This window comes from Oncorhynchus keta, unplaced genomic scaffold (genome assembly GCF_023373465.1).
Source record: "Oncorhynchus keta strain PuntledgeMale-10-30-2019 unplaced genomic scaffold, Oket_V2 Un_contig_5919_pilon_pilon, whole genome shotgun sequence".
NCBI classification, from domain to species: domain Eukaryota; kingdom Metazoa; phylum Chordata; class Actinopteri; order Salmoniformes; family Salmonidae; genus Oncorhynchus; species Oncorhynchus keta.
This window is the reverse complement of record NW_026288585.1, coordinates 119,679-134,205: the sequence shown is the minus strand read 5'-3', so window position 1 is coordinate 134,205 and position 14,527 is coordinate 119,679. Positions and strand designations below refer to the sequence as shown.

The 14,527-nt window shown below is 41.2% G+C and overlaps 1 protein-coding gene across 1 annotated transcript in view; it reads left to right on the top strand.

Annotated features, from left to right (window-relative positions):
• Positions 1–7,801: 7,801 nt before the first annotated feature.
• The window catches only part of LOC118382220 (thrombospondin-2-like), a 30,269-nt gene continuing 23,543 nt past the window's right edge, over positions 7,802–14,527 (top strand). Inside the window, exons 1-2 of the mRNA XM_052510636.1 lie at positions 7,802–7,831; positions 14,086–14,320. Coding sequence (XP_052366596.1) covers positions 7,802–7,831; positions 14,086–14,320 — 265 coding nt within the window. The remainder of the gene's footprint in view (positions 7,832–14,085; positions 14,321–14,527) is intronic.

Below are 14,527 nucleotides of genomic sequence, written 5' to 3'. Positions count from 1 at the left end.
AGTGGTCTCTGATTGGTGGTCATCATTGGTGTTATCATAGTGGTGTCTGATTGTGGTCATCATTTGGTGTCATCATAGTGGTCTCTGATTGGTGGTCATCATTGGTGTCATCATAGTGGTCTCTGATTGGTGGTCATCATTGGTGTCATCATAGTGGTCTCTGATTGGTGGTCATCATTGGTGTCATCATAGTGGTCTCTGATTGGTGGTCATCATTGGTGTCATCATAGTGGTCTCTGATTGGTGGTCATCATTTGGTGTCATCATAGTGGTGTCTGATTGTGGTCATTTGATGTCATCATAGTGGTCTCTGATTGGTGGTCATCATTTGGTGTCATCATAGTGGTGTCTGACCTGTGGTCATCATTTGGTGTCATCATAGTGGTCTCTGATTGGTGGTCATCATTTGGTGTCATCATAGTGGTGTCTGACCTGTGGTCATCATTTGGTGTCATCATAGTGGTCTCTGATTGGTGGTCATCATTTGGTGTCATCACAGTGGTGTCTGACCTGTGGTCATCATTTGGTGTCATCATAGTGGTCTCTGATTGGTGGTCATCATTTGGTGTCATCATAGTGGTCTCTGATTGGTGGTCATCATTTGGTGTCATCATAGTGGTTTCTGACCTGTGGTCATCATTTGGTGTCATCATAGTGGTCTCTGATTGGTGGTCATCATTTGGTGTCATCATAGTGGTGTCTGACCTGGGGTCATCATTTGGTTTCATTATAGTGGTCTCTGATTGGTGGTCATCATTTGGTGTCATCATAGTGGTGTCTGATTGCTGTGGTCATCATTTGGTGTCATCATAGTGGTGTCTGACCTGTGGTCATCATTGGTGTCATCATAGTGGTCTCTGATTGGTGGTCATCATTTGGTGTCATCATAGTGGTGTCTGACCTGTGGTCATCATTTGGTTTCATTATAGTGGTCTCTGATTGGTGGTCATCATTTGGTGTCATCATAGTGGTGTCTGACCTGTGGTCATCATTTGGTGTCATCATAGTGGTCTCTGATTGGTGGTCATCATTTGGTGTCATCATAGTGGTCTCTGATTGGTGGTCATCATTTGGTGTCATCATAGTGGTGTCTGATCTGTGGTCATCATTTGGTGTCATCATAGTGGTCTCTGATTGGTGGTCATCATTTGGTGTCATCACAGTGGTCTCTGATTGGTGGTCATCATTTGGTGTCATCATAGTGGTCTCTGATTGGTGGTCATCATTTGGTGTCATCACAGTGGTCTCTGATTGGTGGTCATCATTGGTGTCATCATAGTGGTCTCTGATTGGTGGTCATCATTGGTGTCATCATAGTGGTCTCTGATTGGTGGTCATCATTGGTGTCATCATAGTGGTCTCTGACCTGTGGTCATCATTTGGTGTCATCATAGTGGTCTCTGATTGGTGGTCATCATTTGGTGTCATCATAGTGGTCTCTGATTGGTGGTCATCATTTGGTGTCATCATAGTGGTTTCTGACCTGTGGTCATCATTTGGTGTCATCATAGTGGTCTCTGATTGGTGGTCATCATTTGGTGTCATCATAGTGGTGTCTGACCTGTGGTCATCATTTGGTTTCATTATAGTGGTCTCTGATTGGTGGTCATCATTTGGTGTCATCATAGTGGTGTCTGAGCTGTGGTCATCATTTGGTGTCATCATAGTGGTGTCTGACCTGTGGTCATCATTTGGTGTCATCATAGTGGTCTCTGATTGGTGGTCATCATTTGGTGTCATCATAGTGGTCTCTGATTGGTGGTCATCATTGGTGTCATCATAGTGGTTTCTGACCTGGTGGTCATCATTTGGTGTCATCATAGTGGTCTCTGATTGTGGTCATCATTTGGTGTCATCATAGTGGTCTCTGATTGGTGGTCATCATTTGGTGTCATCATAGTGGTGTCTGACCTGTGGTCATCATTTGGTTTCATTATAGTGGTCTCTGATTGGTGGTCATCATTTGGTGTCATCATAGTGGTGTCTGAGCTGTGGTCATCATTTGGTGTCATCATAGTGGTGTCTGACCTGTGGTCATCATTTGGTGTCATCATAGTGGTCTCTGATTGGTGGTCATCATTTGGTGTCATCATAGTGGTGTCTGACCTGTGGTCATCATTTGGTTTCATTATAGTGGTCTCTGATTGGTGGTCATCATTTGGTGTCATCATAGTGGCGTCTGACCTGTGGTCATCATTTGGTGTCATCATAGTGTTCTCTTATAGGTGGTCATCATTTGGTGTCATCATAGTGGTCTCTGATTGGTGGTCATCATTTGGTGTCATCATAGTGGTTTCTGACCTGTGGTCATCATTTGGTGTCATCATAGTGGTCTCTGATTGGTGGTCATCATTTGGTGTCATCATAGTGGTGTCTGACCTGTGGTCATCATTTGGTTTCATTATAGTGGTCTCTGATTGGTGGTCATCATTTGGTGTCATCATAGTGGTGTCTGACCTGTGGTCATCATTTGTCATCATTTGATTGGTGGTCATCATAGTGGTGTCTGACCTGTGGTCATCATTTGGTGTCATCATAGTGGTCTCTGATTGGTGGTCATCATTTGGTGTCATCATAGTGGTGTCTGACCTGTGGTCATCATTTGGTTTCATTATAGTGGTCTCTGATTGGTGGTCATCATTTGGTGTCATCATAGTGGTGTCTGACCTGTGGTCATCATTTGGTGTCATCATAGTGGTCTCTGATTGGTGGTCATCATTTGGTGTCATCATAGTTGTCTGACCTGATTGGTGGTCATCATAGTGGTCTCTGATTGGTGGTCATCATTGGTGTCATCATAGTGGTCTCTGATTGGTGGTCATCATTTGGTGTTATCACAGTGGTGTCTGACCTGTGGTCATCATTTGGTGTCATCATAGTGGTCTCTGATTGGTGGTCATCATTGGTGTCATCACAGTGGTCTCTGATTGGTGGTCATCATTGGTGTCATCATAGTGGTCTCTGATTGGTGGTCATCATTGGTGTCATCATAGTGGTCTCTGATTGGTGGTCATCATTGGTGTCATCATAGTGGTCTCTGATTGGTGGTCATCATTTGGTGTTATCACAGTGGTGTCTGACCTGTGGTCATCATTTGGTGTCATCATAGTGGTCTCTGATTGGTGGTCATCATTGGTGTCATCATAGTGGTGTCTGACATGGGGTCGTCATTTGGTGTCATCATAGTGGTCTCTGATTGGTGGTCATCATTTGGTGTCATCACAGTGGTGTCTGACCTGTGGTCATCATTTGGTGTCATCATAGTGGTCTCTGATTGGGGGTCATCATTTGGTGTCATCATAGTGGTCTCTGATTGATTGTGGTCATCATTGGTGTCATCATAGTGGTCTCTGATTGGTGGTCATCATTTGGTGTCATTATAGTGGTGTCTGACCTGTGGTCATCATTTGGTTTCATTATAGTGGTGTCTGACCTGTGGTCATCATTTGATGTCATCATAGTGGTCTCTGATTAAAACTGTAATTTGATTACAATTGGTGGTCATCATTTGGTGTCATCATAGTGGTGTCTGACCTGTGGTCATCATTTGGTGTCATCATAGTGGTCTCTGATTGGTGGTCATCATTTGGTGTCATCATAGTGGTGTCTGACCTGTGGTCATCATTTGGTTTCATTATAGTGGTCTCTGATTGGTGGTCATCATTTGGTGTCATCATAGTGGTGTCTGACCTGTGGTCATCATTTGGTGTCATCATAGTGGTCTCTAGATTGGTGGTCATCATTTGGTGTCATCATAGTGGTCTCTGATTGACACCGTGGTCATCATTTGGTGTCATCATAGTGGTGTCTGACCTGTGGTCATCATTTGGTTTCATTATAGTGGTCTCTGATTGGTGGTCATCATTTGGTGTCATCATAGTGGTGTCTGACCTGTGGTCATCATTTGGTGTCATCATAGTGGTCTCTGATTGGTGGTCATCATTTGGTGTCATCATAGTGGTCTCTGATTGGTGGTCATCATTTGGTCATCATTTGTCATCATAGTGGTTTCTGACCTGTGGTCATCATTTGGTGTCATCATAGTGGTCTCTGATTGGTGGTCATCATTTGGTGTCATCATAGTGGTGTCTGACCTGTGGTCATCATTTGGTGTCATCATAGTGGTCTCTGATTGGTGGTCATCATTTGGTGTCATCATAGTGGTCTTCTGACCTGTGGTCATCATTTGGTGTCATCATAGTGGTGTCTGACCTGTGGTCATCATTTGGTGTCATCATAGTGTCTCTGATTGGTGGTCATCATTAAAACCAGACACTGTGTCAGTGGTGTCTGACCTGTGGTCATCATTTGGTGTCATCATAGTGGTCTCTGATTGGTGGTCATCATTTGGTGTCATCACAGTGGTGTCTGACCTGTGGTCATCATTTGGTGTCATCATAGTGGTCTCTGATTGGTGGTCATCATTTGGTGTCATCACAGTGGTGTCTGACCTGTGGTCATCATTTGGTGTCATCATAGTGGTGTCTGATTGGTGGTCATCATTTGGTGTCATCATAGTGGTGTCTGATGCTGTGGTCACTGTGGTCATCATTTGGTGTCATCATAGTGGTGTCTGACCTGTGGTCATCATTTGGTGTCATCATAGTGGTGTCTGACCTGTGGTCATCATTTGGTTTCATTATAGTGGTCTCTGATTGGTGGTCATCATTTGGTGTCATCATAGTGGCGTCTGACCTGTGGTCATCATTTGGTGTCATCACGCACGTGGTCTCTGATTGACACCGTGGTCATCATTTGGTGTCAGATAGTGGTCTCTGATTGACACCGTGGTCATCATTTGACACTGTGGTCATCATAGTGGCCAGACACTGTGGTCATAGATTAAAACCAGACATAGTGGTCTCTGATTAAAACCAGACACCGTGGTCATCATTTGGTGTCATCATAGTGGTTCCAGACACAGTGATTGACACCGTGGTCAGACACTGTCATTTGGTGTCATCATAGTGGTTTCTGACCTGTGGTCAACCATTTGGTCTATAGATTAAAATCATAGTGGTCTCTGATTGACACCGTGGTCATAGATTTGTGGTCATCATAGTTGTTCTGATTGGTCTATAGATTAAAACCAGGTCATCATAGTGGTGTCTGACCTGTGGTCATCATTTGTTGTCATCATAGTGGTCAGACACCGTGGTCATATTTTGTTATCCAGTGGTGTCACCTGTGGTCATATAGATTAAAACCAGACACTGTGGTCTATAGATTAAAACCAGACACCGTGGTCTATAGATTAAAACCAGACACCGATGGTCATCTATAGATTAAACCAGACACTGTGTCATAGATTAAAACCAGACACCGTGGTCTATAGATTAAAACCAGACACTGTGGTCTATCATTAAAACCAGACACCGTGTCATCATTAAAACCAGACACCGTGGTCTATAGATTAAAACCAGTGGTCTATAGATTAAAACCAGACACCGTGGTCTATAGATTAAAACAGACACTGTGGTCTATAGATTAAAACCAGACACTGTGGTCATAGATTAAAACCAGACACTGTGGTCTATGTCATAGATTAAAACCAGTGTGGTCTATAGATTAAAACCAGACACTGTGGTCTATAGATTAAAACCAGACACTGTGGTCTATAGATAAAACCAGTGGTGTCTGATTAAAACCTGACACCGTGGTCTATAGATTAAAACCAGACACTGTGGTCTATAGATTAAAACCAGACACCGTGGTCTATAGATTAAAACTAGACACCGTGGTCATTAAAACAGACACCGTGGTGTTAAAACCAGACACTGTGGTCATAGTGGTGGTCTATAGATTAAAACTGACACCGTGGTCATAGATTTGGTCTATAGATTAAAACCAGACACCGTGGTCTATAGATTAAAACCAGACACCGTGGTCATAGATTTGGTGTCATCATAGATTAAAACCAGACACCGTGGTCTGACCTGTGGTCATAGATTAAAACCAGACACCGTGTCATCATAAAACCAGACACCGGGTCTATGATTAAAACCAGACACCGTGGTCTATAGATTAAAACCAGACACCGTGTCTATCATTAAAACCAGACACCGGTCTATGATTAAAACCAGACACCGTGGTCTATAGATTAAAACCAGACACCGTGGTCTATAGATTAAAACCAGTGGTTTCTAGACCAGACACCGTGGTCTATAGATTTGACACCGTGTCTATAGATTAAAACCAGACACCGTGGTCTATAGATTAAAATCAGACACTGTGGTCTATAGATTAAAACCAGACACCGTGGTCTATAGATTAAAACCAGACACTGTGGTCTATAGATTAAAACCAGACACTGTGGTCTATCATTTGACACTGTGTCTATAGATTAAAACCAGACACCGTGGTCTGATTAAAACCAGACACCGTGGTCATAGATTAAAACCAGACACCGTGGTCTATAGATTAAAACCAGTGGTGTCTGACCTGTGGTCTATAGATTAAAACCAGACACCGTGGTCTATAGATTAAAACAGAGTGGTCTATAGATTGGACACCGTGGTCTATAGATTAAAACCAGACACTGTGGTCTATAGATTAAAACCAGTGGTCTATAGATTAAAACCAGACACTGTGGTCTATAGATTAAAACCAGACACCGTCATAGGTGGAACTTTATAGATTAAAACCAGACACTGTGGTCTATAGATTAAAACAGACACTGTGGTCTATAGATTAAAACAGACACTGTGGTCTATAGATTTTTTCTATAGATTAAAACCAGCAATTTTGGTTTTAAAACCAGACACCGTGGTCTAAGATTAAAACCAGACACCGTGGTCTATAAAAAACCAGTATGGTCTATAGATTAAAACCAGACACCGTTTTAGATTAAAACCAGTATCTGTAAAACCAGACACCGTTCTATAGATTAAAATAGACACCGTGGTCTATAGATTAAAACCAGACACCGTGGTCTATAGATTAAAACTAGACACTGTGGTCTATAGATTAAAACCAGACACCGTGGTCTATTTAAAACCAGACACCGTGGTCTAAAGATTAAAACCAGACACCGTGGTCTACAGATTAAAACCAGACACTGTGGTCTATAGATTAAAACCAGACACCGTGGTCTTTAGATTAAAACTCACCCTATAGATTAAAACCAGACACCGTGGTCTATAGATTAAAACCAGACACCGTGGTCTATAGATTAAAACCAGACACCCAGACACTGTGGTCTATAGATTAAAACTAGACACTGTGGTCTAGATTAAAACCAGACACTGTGGTCTATAGATTAAAACCAGACACCGTGGTCTATAGATTAAAACTAGACACCGTGGTCTGATTAAAACCAGACACTGTGGTCTATAGATTAAAACCAGACACTGTGGTCTATAGATTAAAACCAGACACCGTGGTCTTTAGAGAAAACCAGACACCGTGGTCTATAGATTAAAACCAGACACCGTGGTCTATAGATTAAAACCAGACACCGTGGTCTATAGATTAAAACCAGACACCGTGGTCTATAGATTAAAACCAGACACCGTGGTCTATAGATTAAAACCAGACACTGTGGTCTATAGATTAAAACCAGACACCGTGGTCTATAGATTAAAACCAGACACTGTGGTCTATAGATTAAAACCAGACACTGTGGTCTACAGATTAAAACCAGACACACTATAGATTAAACCAGACACCGTGGTCTATAGATTAAAACCAGACACCGTGGTCTATAGATTAAAACCAGACACTGTGGTCTATAGATTAAAACCAGACACATGGTCTATAGATTAAAACCAGACACCGTGGTCTATAGATTAAAACAGACACCATGGTCTATAGATTAAAACCAGACACCGTGGTCATTGACACCACCAGAAAAACCAGACACCATGGTCTATAGATTAAAACCAGACACCGTGGTCTATAGATTAAAACCAGACACTGTGGTCTATAGATTAAAACCAGACACCGTGGTCTATAGATTAAAACCAGACACCGTGGTCTATAGATTAAAACCAGACACTGTGGTCTATAGATTAAAACCAGACACCGTGGTCTATAGATTAAAACTAGACACCGTGGTCTATAGATTAAAACTAGACACCGTGGTCTATAGATTAAAACCAGACACCGTGGTCTATAGATTAAAACCAGACACCGTGGTCTATAGATTAAAACCAGACACCGTGGTCTATAGATTAAAACCAGACACTGTGGTCTATAGATTAAAACCAGACACCGTGGTCTATAGATTAAAACCAGACACTGTGGTCTATAGATTAAAACCAGACACCGTGGTCTATAGATTAAAACCAGTCACTGTGGTCTATAGATTAAAACCAGACACTGTGGTCTATAGATTAAAACCAGACACTGTGGTCTATAGATTAAAACCAGACACCGTGGTCTATAGATTAAAACCAGACACCGTGGTCTATAGATTAAAACCAGACACCGTGGTCTATAGATTAAAACCAGACACTGTGGTCTATAGATTAAAACCAGACACCGTGGTCTATAGATTAAAACCAGACACTGTGGTCTATAGATTAAAACCAGACACCGTGGTCTATAGATTAAAACCAGACACTGTGGTCTATAGATTAAAACCAGACACCGTGGTCTATAGATTAAAACCAGACACCGTGGTCTATAGATTAAAACCAGACACCGTGGTCTATAGATTAAAACCAGACACCGTGGTCTATAGATTAAAACCAGACACCGTGGTCTATAGATTAAAACCAGACACTGTGGTCTATAGATTAAAACCAGACACCGTGGTCTATAGATTAAAACCAGACACTGTGGTCTATAGATTAAAACCAGACACCGTGGTCTATAGATTAACACCAGACACTGTGGTCTATAGATTAAAACTAGACACCGTGGTCTATAGATTAAAACTAGACACCGTGGTCTATAGATTAAAACCAGACACCGTGGTCTATAGATTAAAACCAGACACCGTGATTAAAACCAGGTCTATAGATTAAAACCAGACACCGTGGTCTATAGATTAAAACCAGACACTGTGGACACCGTGGTCTATAGATTAAAACCAGACACTGTGGTCTATAGATTAAAACCAGACACTGTGGTCTATAGATTAAAACCAGACACTGTGGTCTATAGATTAAAACCAGACACTGTGGTCTATAGATTAAAACCAGACACCGTGGTCTATAGATTAAAACCAGACACTGTGGTCTATAGATTAAAACCAGACACCGTGGTCTATAGATTAAAACCAGACACTGTGGTCTATAGATTAAAACCAGACACCGTGGTCTATAGATTAAAACCAGACACCGTGGTCTATAGATTAAAACCAGACACCGTGGTCTATAGATTAAAACTAGACACTGTGGTCTATAGATTAAAACCAGACACCGTGGTCTATAGATTAAAACCAGACACTCTATAGTGGTCTATAGATTAAAACCAGACAAAACCACCGTGGTCTATAGATTAAAACCAGACACCGTGGTCTATAGATTAAAACCAGACACCGTGGTCTATAGACACTGTGGTTAAAAAACCAGACACTGTGGTCTATAGATTAAAACCAGACACCGTGGTCTATAGATTAAAACCAGACACTGTGGTCTATAGATTAAAACCAGACACTGTGGTCTATAGATTAAAACCAGACACCGTGGTCTATAGATTAAAACCAGACACTGTGGTCTATAGATTAAAACCAGACACCGTGGTCTATAGATTAAAACCAGACACCGTGGTCTATAGATTAAAACCAGACACCGTGGTCTATAGATTAAAACCAGACACCGTGGTCTATAGATTAAAACCAGACACCGTGGTCTATAGATTAAAACCAGACACCGTGGTCTATAGATTAAAACCAGACACCGTGGTCTATAGATTAAAACCAGACACCGTGGTCTATAGATTAAAACTAGACACCGTGGTCTATAGATTAAAACTAGACACCGTGGTCTATAGATTAAAACCAGACACCGTGGTCTATAGATTAAAACCAGACACCGTGGTCTATAGATTAAAACCAGACACCGTGGTCTATAGATTAAAACCAGACACCGTGGTCTATAGATTAAAACCAGACACTGTGGTCTATAGATTAAAACCAGACACCGTGGTCTATAGATTAAAACCAGACACCGTGGTCTATAGATTAAAACCAGACACCGTGGTCTATAGATTAAAACCAGACACTGTGGTCTATAGATTAAAACCAGACACCGTGGTCTATAGATTAAAACCAGACACTGTGGTCTATAGATTAAAACCAGACACCGTGGTCTATAGATTAAAACCAGACACTGTGGTCTATAGATTAAAACCAGACACTGTGGTCCATAGATTAAAACCAGACACCGTGGTCTATAGATTAAAACCAGACACCGTCTATAGGTCTATAGATTAAAACCAGACACCGTGGTCTATAGATTAAAACCAGACACTGTGGTCTATAGATTAAAACCAGACACCGTGGTCTATAGATTAAAACCAGTCACTGTGGTCTATAGATTAAAACCAGACACCGTGGTCTATAGATTAAAACTAGACACCGTGGTCTATAGATTAAAACCAGACACTGTGGTCTATAGATTAAAACCAGACACCGTGGTCTATAGATTAAAACCAGACACCGTGGTCTATAGATTAAAACCAGACACCGTGGTCTATAGATTAAAACCAGACACCGTGGTCTATAGATTAAAACTAGACACCGTGGTCTATAGATTAAAACCAGACACCGTGGTCTATAGATTAAAACCAGACACCGTGGTCTATAGATTAAAACCAGACACCGTGGTCTATAGATTAAAACCAGACACCGTGGTCTATAGATTAAAACCAGACACTGTGGTCTATAGATTAAAACCAGACACCGTGGTCTTTAGATTAAAACTAGACACCGTGGTCTATAGATTAAAACCAGACACCGTGGTCTATAGATTAAAACCAGACACTGTGGTCTATAGATTAAAACCAGACACCGTGGTCTATAGATTAAAACCAGACACCGTGGTCTATAGATTAAAACCAGACACCGTGGTCTATAGATTAAAACCAGACACCGTGGTCTATAGATTAAAACCAGACACCGTGGTCTATAGATTAAAACCAGACACTGTGGTCTATAGATTAAAACCAGACACCGTGGTCTATAGATTAAAACCAGACACTGTGGTCTATAGATTAAAACCAGACACCGTGGTCTATAGATTAAAACCAGACACCGTGGTCTATAGATTAAAACCAGACACTGTGGTCTATAGATTAAAACCAGACACCGTGGTCTATAGATTAAAACCAGACACCGTGGTCTATAGATTAAAACCAGACACCGTGGTCTATAGATTAAAACCAGACACTGTGGTCTATAGATTAAAACCAGACACCGTGGTCTATAGATTAAAACCAGACACCGTGGTCTATAGATTAAAACCAGACACCGTGGTCTATAGATTAAAACCAGACACCGTGGTCTATAGATTAAAACCAGACACCGTGGTCTATAGATTAAAACCAGACACCGTGGTCTATAGATTAAAACCAGACACCGTGGTCTATAGATTAAAACCAGACACCGTGGTCTATAGATTAAAACCAGACACTGTGGTCTATAGATTAAAACCAGACACTGTGGTCTATAGATTAAAACCAGACACTGTGGTCTATAGATTAAAACCAGACACTGTGGTCTATAGATTAAAACCAGACACTGTGGTCTATAGATTAAAACCAGACACCGTGGTCTATAGATTAAAACCAGACACTGTGGTCTATAGATTAAAACCAGACACTGTGGTCTATAGATTAAAACCAGACACTGTGGTCTATAGATTAAAACCAGACACTGTGGTCTATAGATTAAAACCAGACACTGTCTATAGGTCTATAGATTAAAACCAGACACCGTGGTCTATAGATTAAAACCAGACACCGTGGTCTATAGATTAAAACCAGACACCGTGGTCTATAGATTAAAACCAGACACCGTGGTCTATAGATTAAAACCAGACACCGTGGTCTATAGATTAAAACCAGACACCGTGGTCTATAGATTAAAACCAGACACTGTGGTCTATAGATTAAAACCAGACACCGTGGTCTATAGATTAAAACCAGACACTGTGGTCTATAGATTAAAACTAGACACCGTGGTCTATAGATTAAAACCAGACACCGTGGTCTATAGATTAAAACCAGACACCGTGGTCTATAGATTAAAACCAGACACTGTGGTCTATAGATTAAAACCAGACACCGTGGTCTATAGATTAAAACCAGACACTGTGGTCTATAGATTAAAACCAGACACCGTGGTCTATAGATTAAAACCAGACACCGTGGTCTATAGATTAAAACCAGACACCGTGGTCTATAGATTAAAACCAGACACTGTGGTCTATAGATTAAAACCAGACACCGTGGTCTATAGATTAAAACCAGACACTGTGGTCTATAGATTAAAACCAGACACTGTGGTCTATAGATTAAAACCAGACACTGTGGTCTATAGATTAAAACCAGACACCGTGGTCTATAGATTAAAACCAGACACTGTGGTCTATAGATTAAAACCAGACACTGTGGTCTATAGATTAAAACCAGACACTGTGGTCTATAGATTAAAACCAGACACTGTGGTCTATAGATTAAAACCAGACACTGTGGTCTATAGATTAAAACCAGACACCGTGGTCTATAGATTAAAACCAGACACCGTGGTCTATAGATTAGAACCAGTCACTGTGGTCTATAGATTAAAACCAGACACCGTGGTCTATAGATTAAAACCAGACACTGTGGTCTATAGATTAAAACCAGACACTGTGGTCTATAGATTAAAACCAGACACTGTGGTCTATAGATTAAAACCAGACACTGTGGTCTATAGATTAAAACCAGACACTGTGGTCTATAGATTAAAACCAGACACTGTGGTCTATAGATTAAAACCAGACACCGTGGTCTATAGATTAAAACCAGACACTGTGGTCTATAGATTAAAACCAGACACTGTGGTCTATAGATTAAAACCAGACACCGTGGTCTATAGATTAAAACCAGACACCGTGGTCTATAGATTAAAACCAGACACTGTGGTCTATAGATTAAAACCAGACACCGTGGTCTATAGATTAAAACCAGACACTGTGGTCTATAGATTAAAACCAGACACCGTGGTCTATAGATTAAAACCAGACACCGTGGTCTATAGATTAAAACCAGACACTGTGGTCTATAGATTAAAACCAGACACCGTGGTCTATAGATTAAAACCAGACACCGTGGTCTATAGATTAAAACCAGACACTGTGGTCTATAGATTAAAACCAGACACTGTGGTCTATAGATTAAAACCAGACACCGTGGTCTATAGATTAAAACTAGACACCGTGGTCTATAGATTAAAACCAGACACTGTGGTCTATAGATTAAAACCAGACACCGTGGTCTATAGATTAAAACTAGACACCGTGGTCTATAGATTAAAACCAGACACCGTGGTCTATAGATTAAAACCAGACACCGTGGTCTATAGATTAAAACCAGACACTGTGGTCTATAGATTAAAACCAGACACTGTGGTCTATAGATTAAAACCAGACACCGTGGTCTATAGATTAAAACTAGACACCGTGGTCTATAGATTAAAACCAGACACCGTGGTCTATAGATTAAAACCAGACACCGTGGTCTATAGATTAAAACTAGACACCGTGGTCTATAGATTAAAACCAGACACCGTGGTCTATAGATTAAAACTAGACACCGTGGTCTATAGATTAAAACCAGACACTGTGGTCTATAGATTAAAACTAGACACTGTGGTCTATAGATTAAAACTAGACACCGTGGTCTATAGATTAAAACTAGACACTGTGGTCTATAGATTAAAACCAGACACCGTGGTCTATAGATTAAAACCAGACACCGTGGTCTATAGATTAAAACCAGACACCGTGGTCTATAGATTAAAACCAGACACCGTGGTCTATAGATTAAAACCAGACACTGTGATCTCCAGTTCAGTTCAGTAATCTGAACAAAGTAGTAGGGACCTTGTTGGACTGCAGTATTGCTAACCAGGTGTGTTTGTCTGTTTTTGTGTAGACTGATTCAGACAGTGATCTGGTTGGTGATCACTGTGATGATAATGAGGATATAGATGAGGACGGTCATCAGAACTCCCTCGACAACTGTCGCTACGTTGCCAATAGCAACCAGGTTGACCATGACAGAGATGGCATTGGCGACGCCTGCGACCATGATGATGACAACGATGGTATCCCTGATGACCGTGACAACTGCCGACTTGTGCCGAACGCTGACCAAATAGACGCAGACAGTCAGTACACACACACTGTGGTCTATACCCGCACGCACGCACACACGAACCGTCCACACTGTACTACTTTGTTCAGATTGCTGACAGATTAAAACTGACACTGGAGATCATGCCAGCTAGATTTAAACTGGGACCTATAGACACACACACAGACACACACAAACACACACACACACACACACACACAGACACAGTGGTCTATAGACA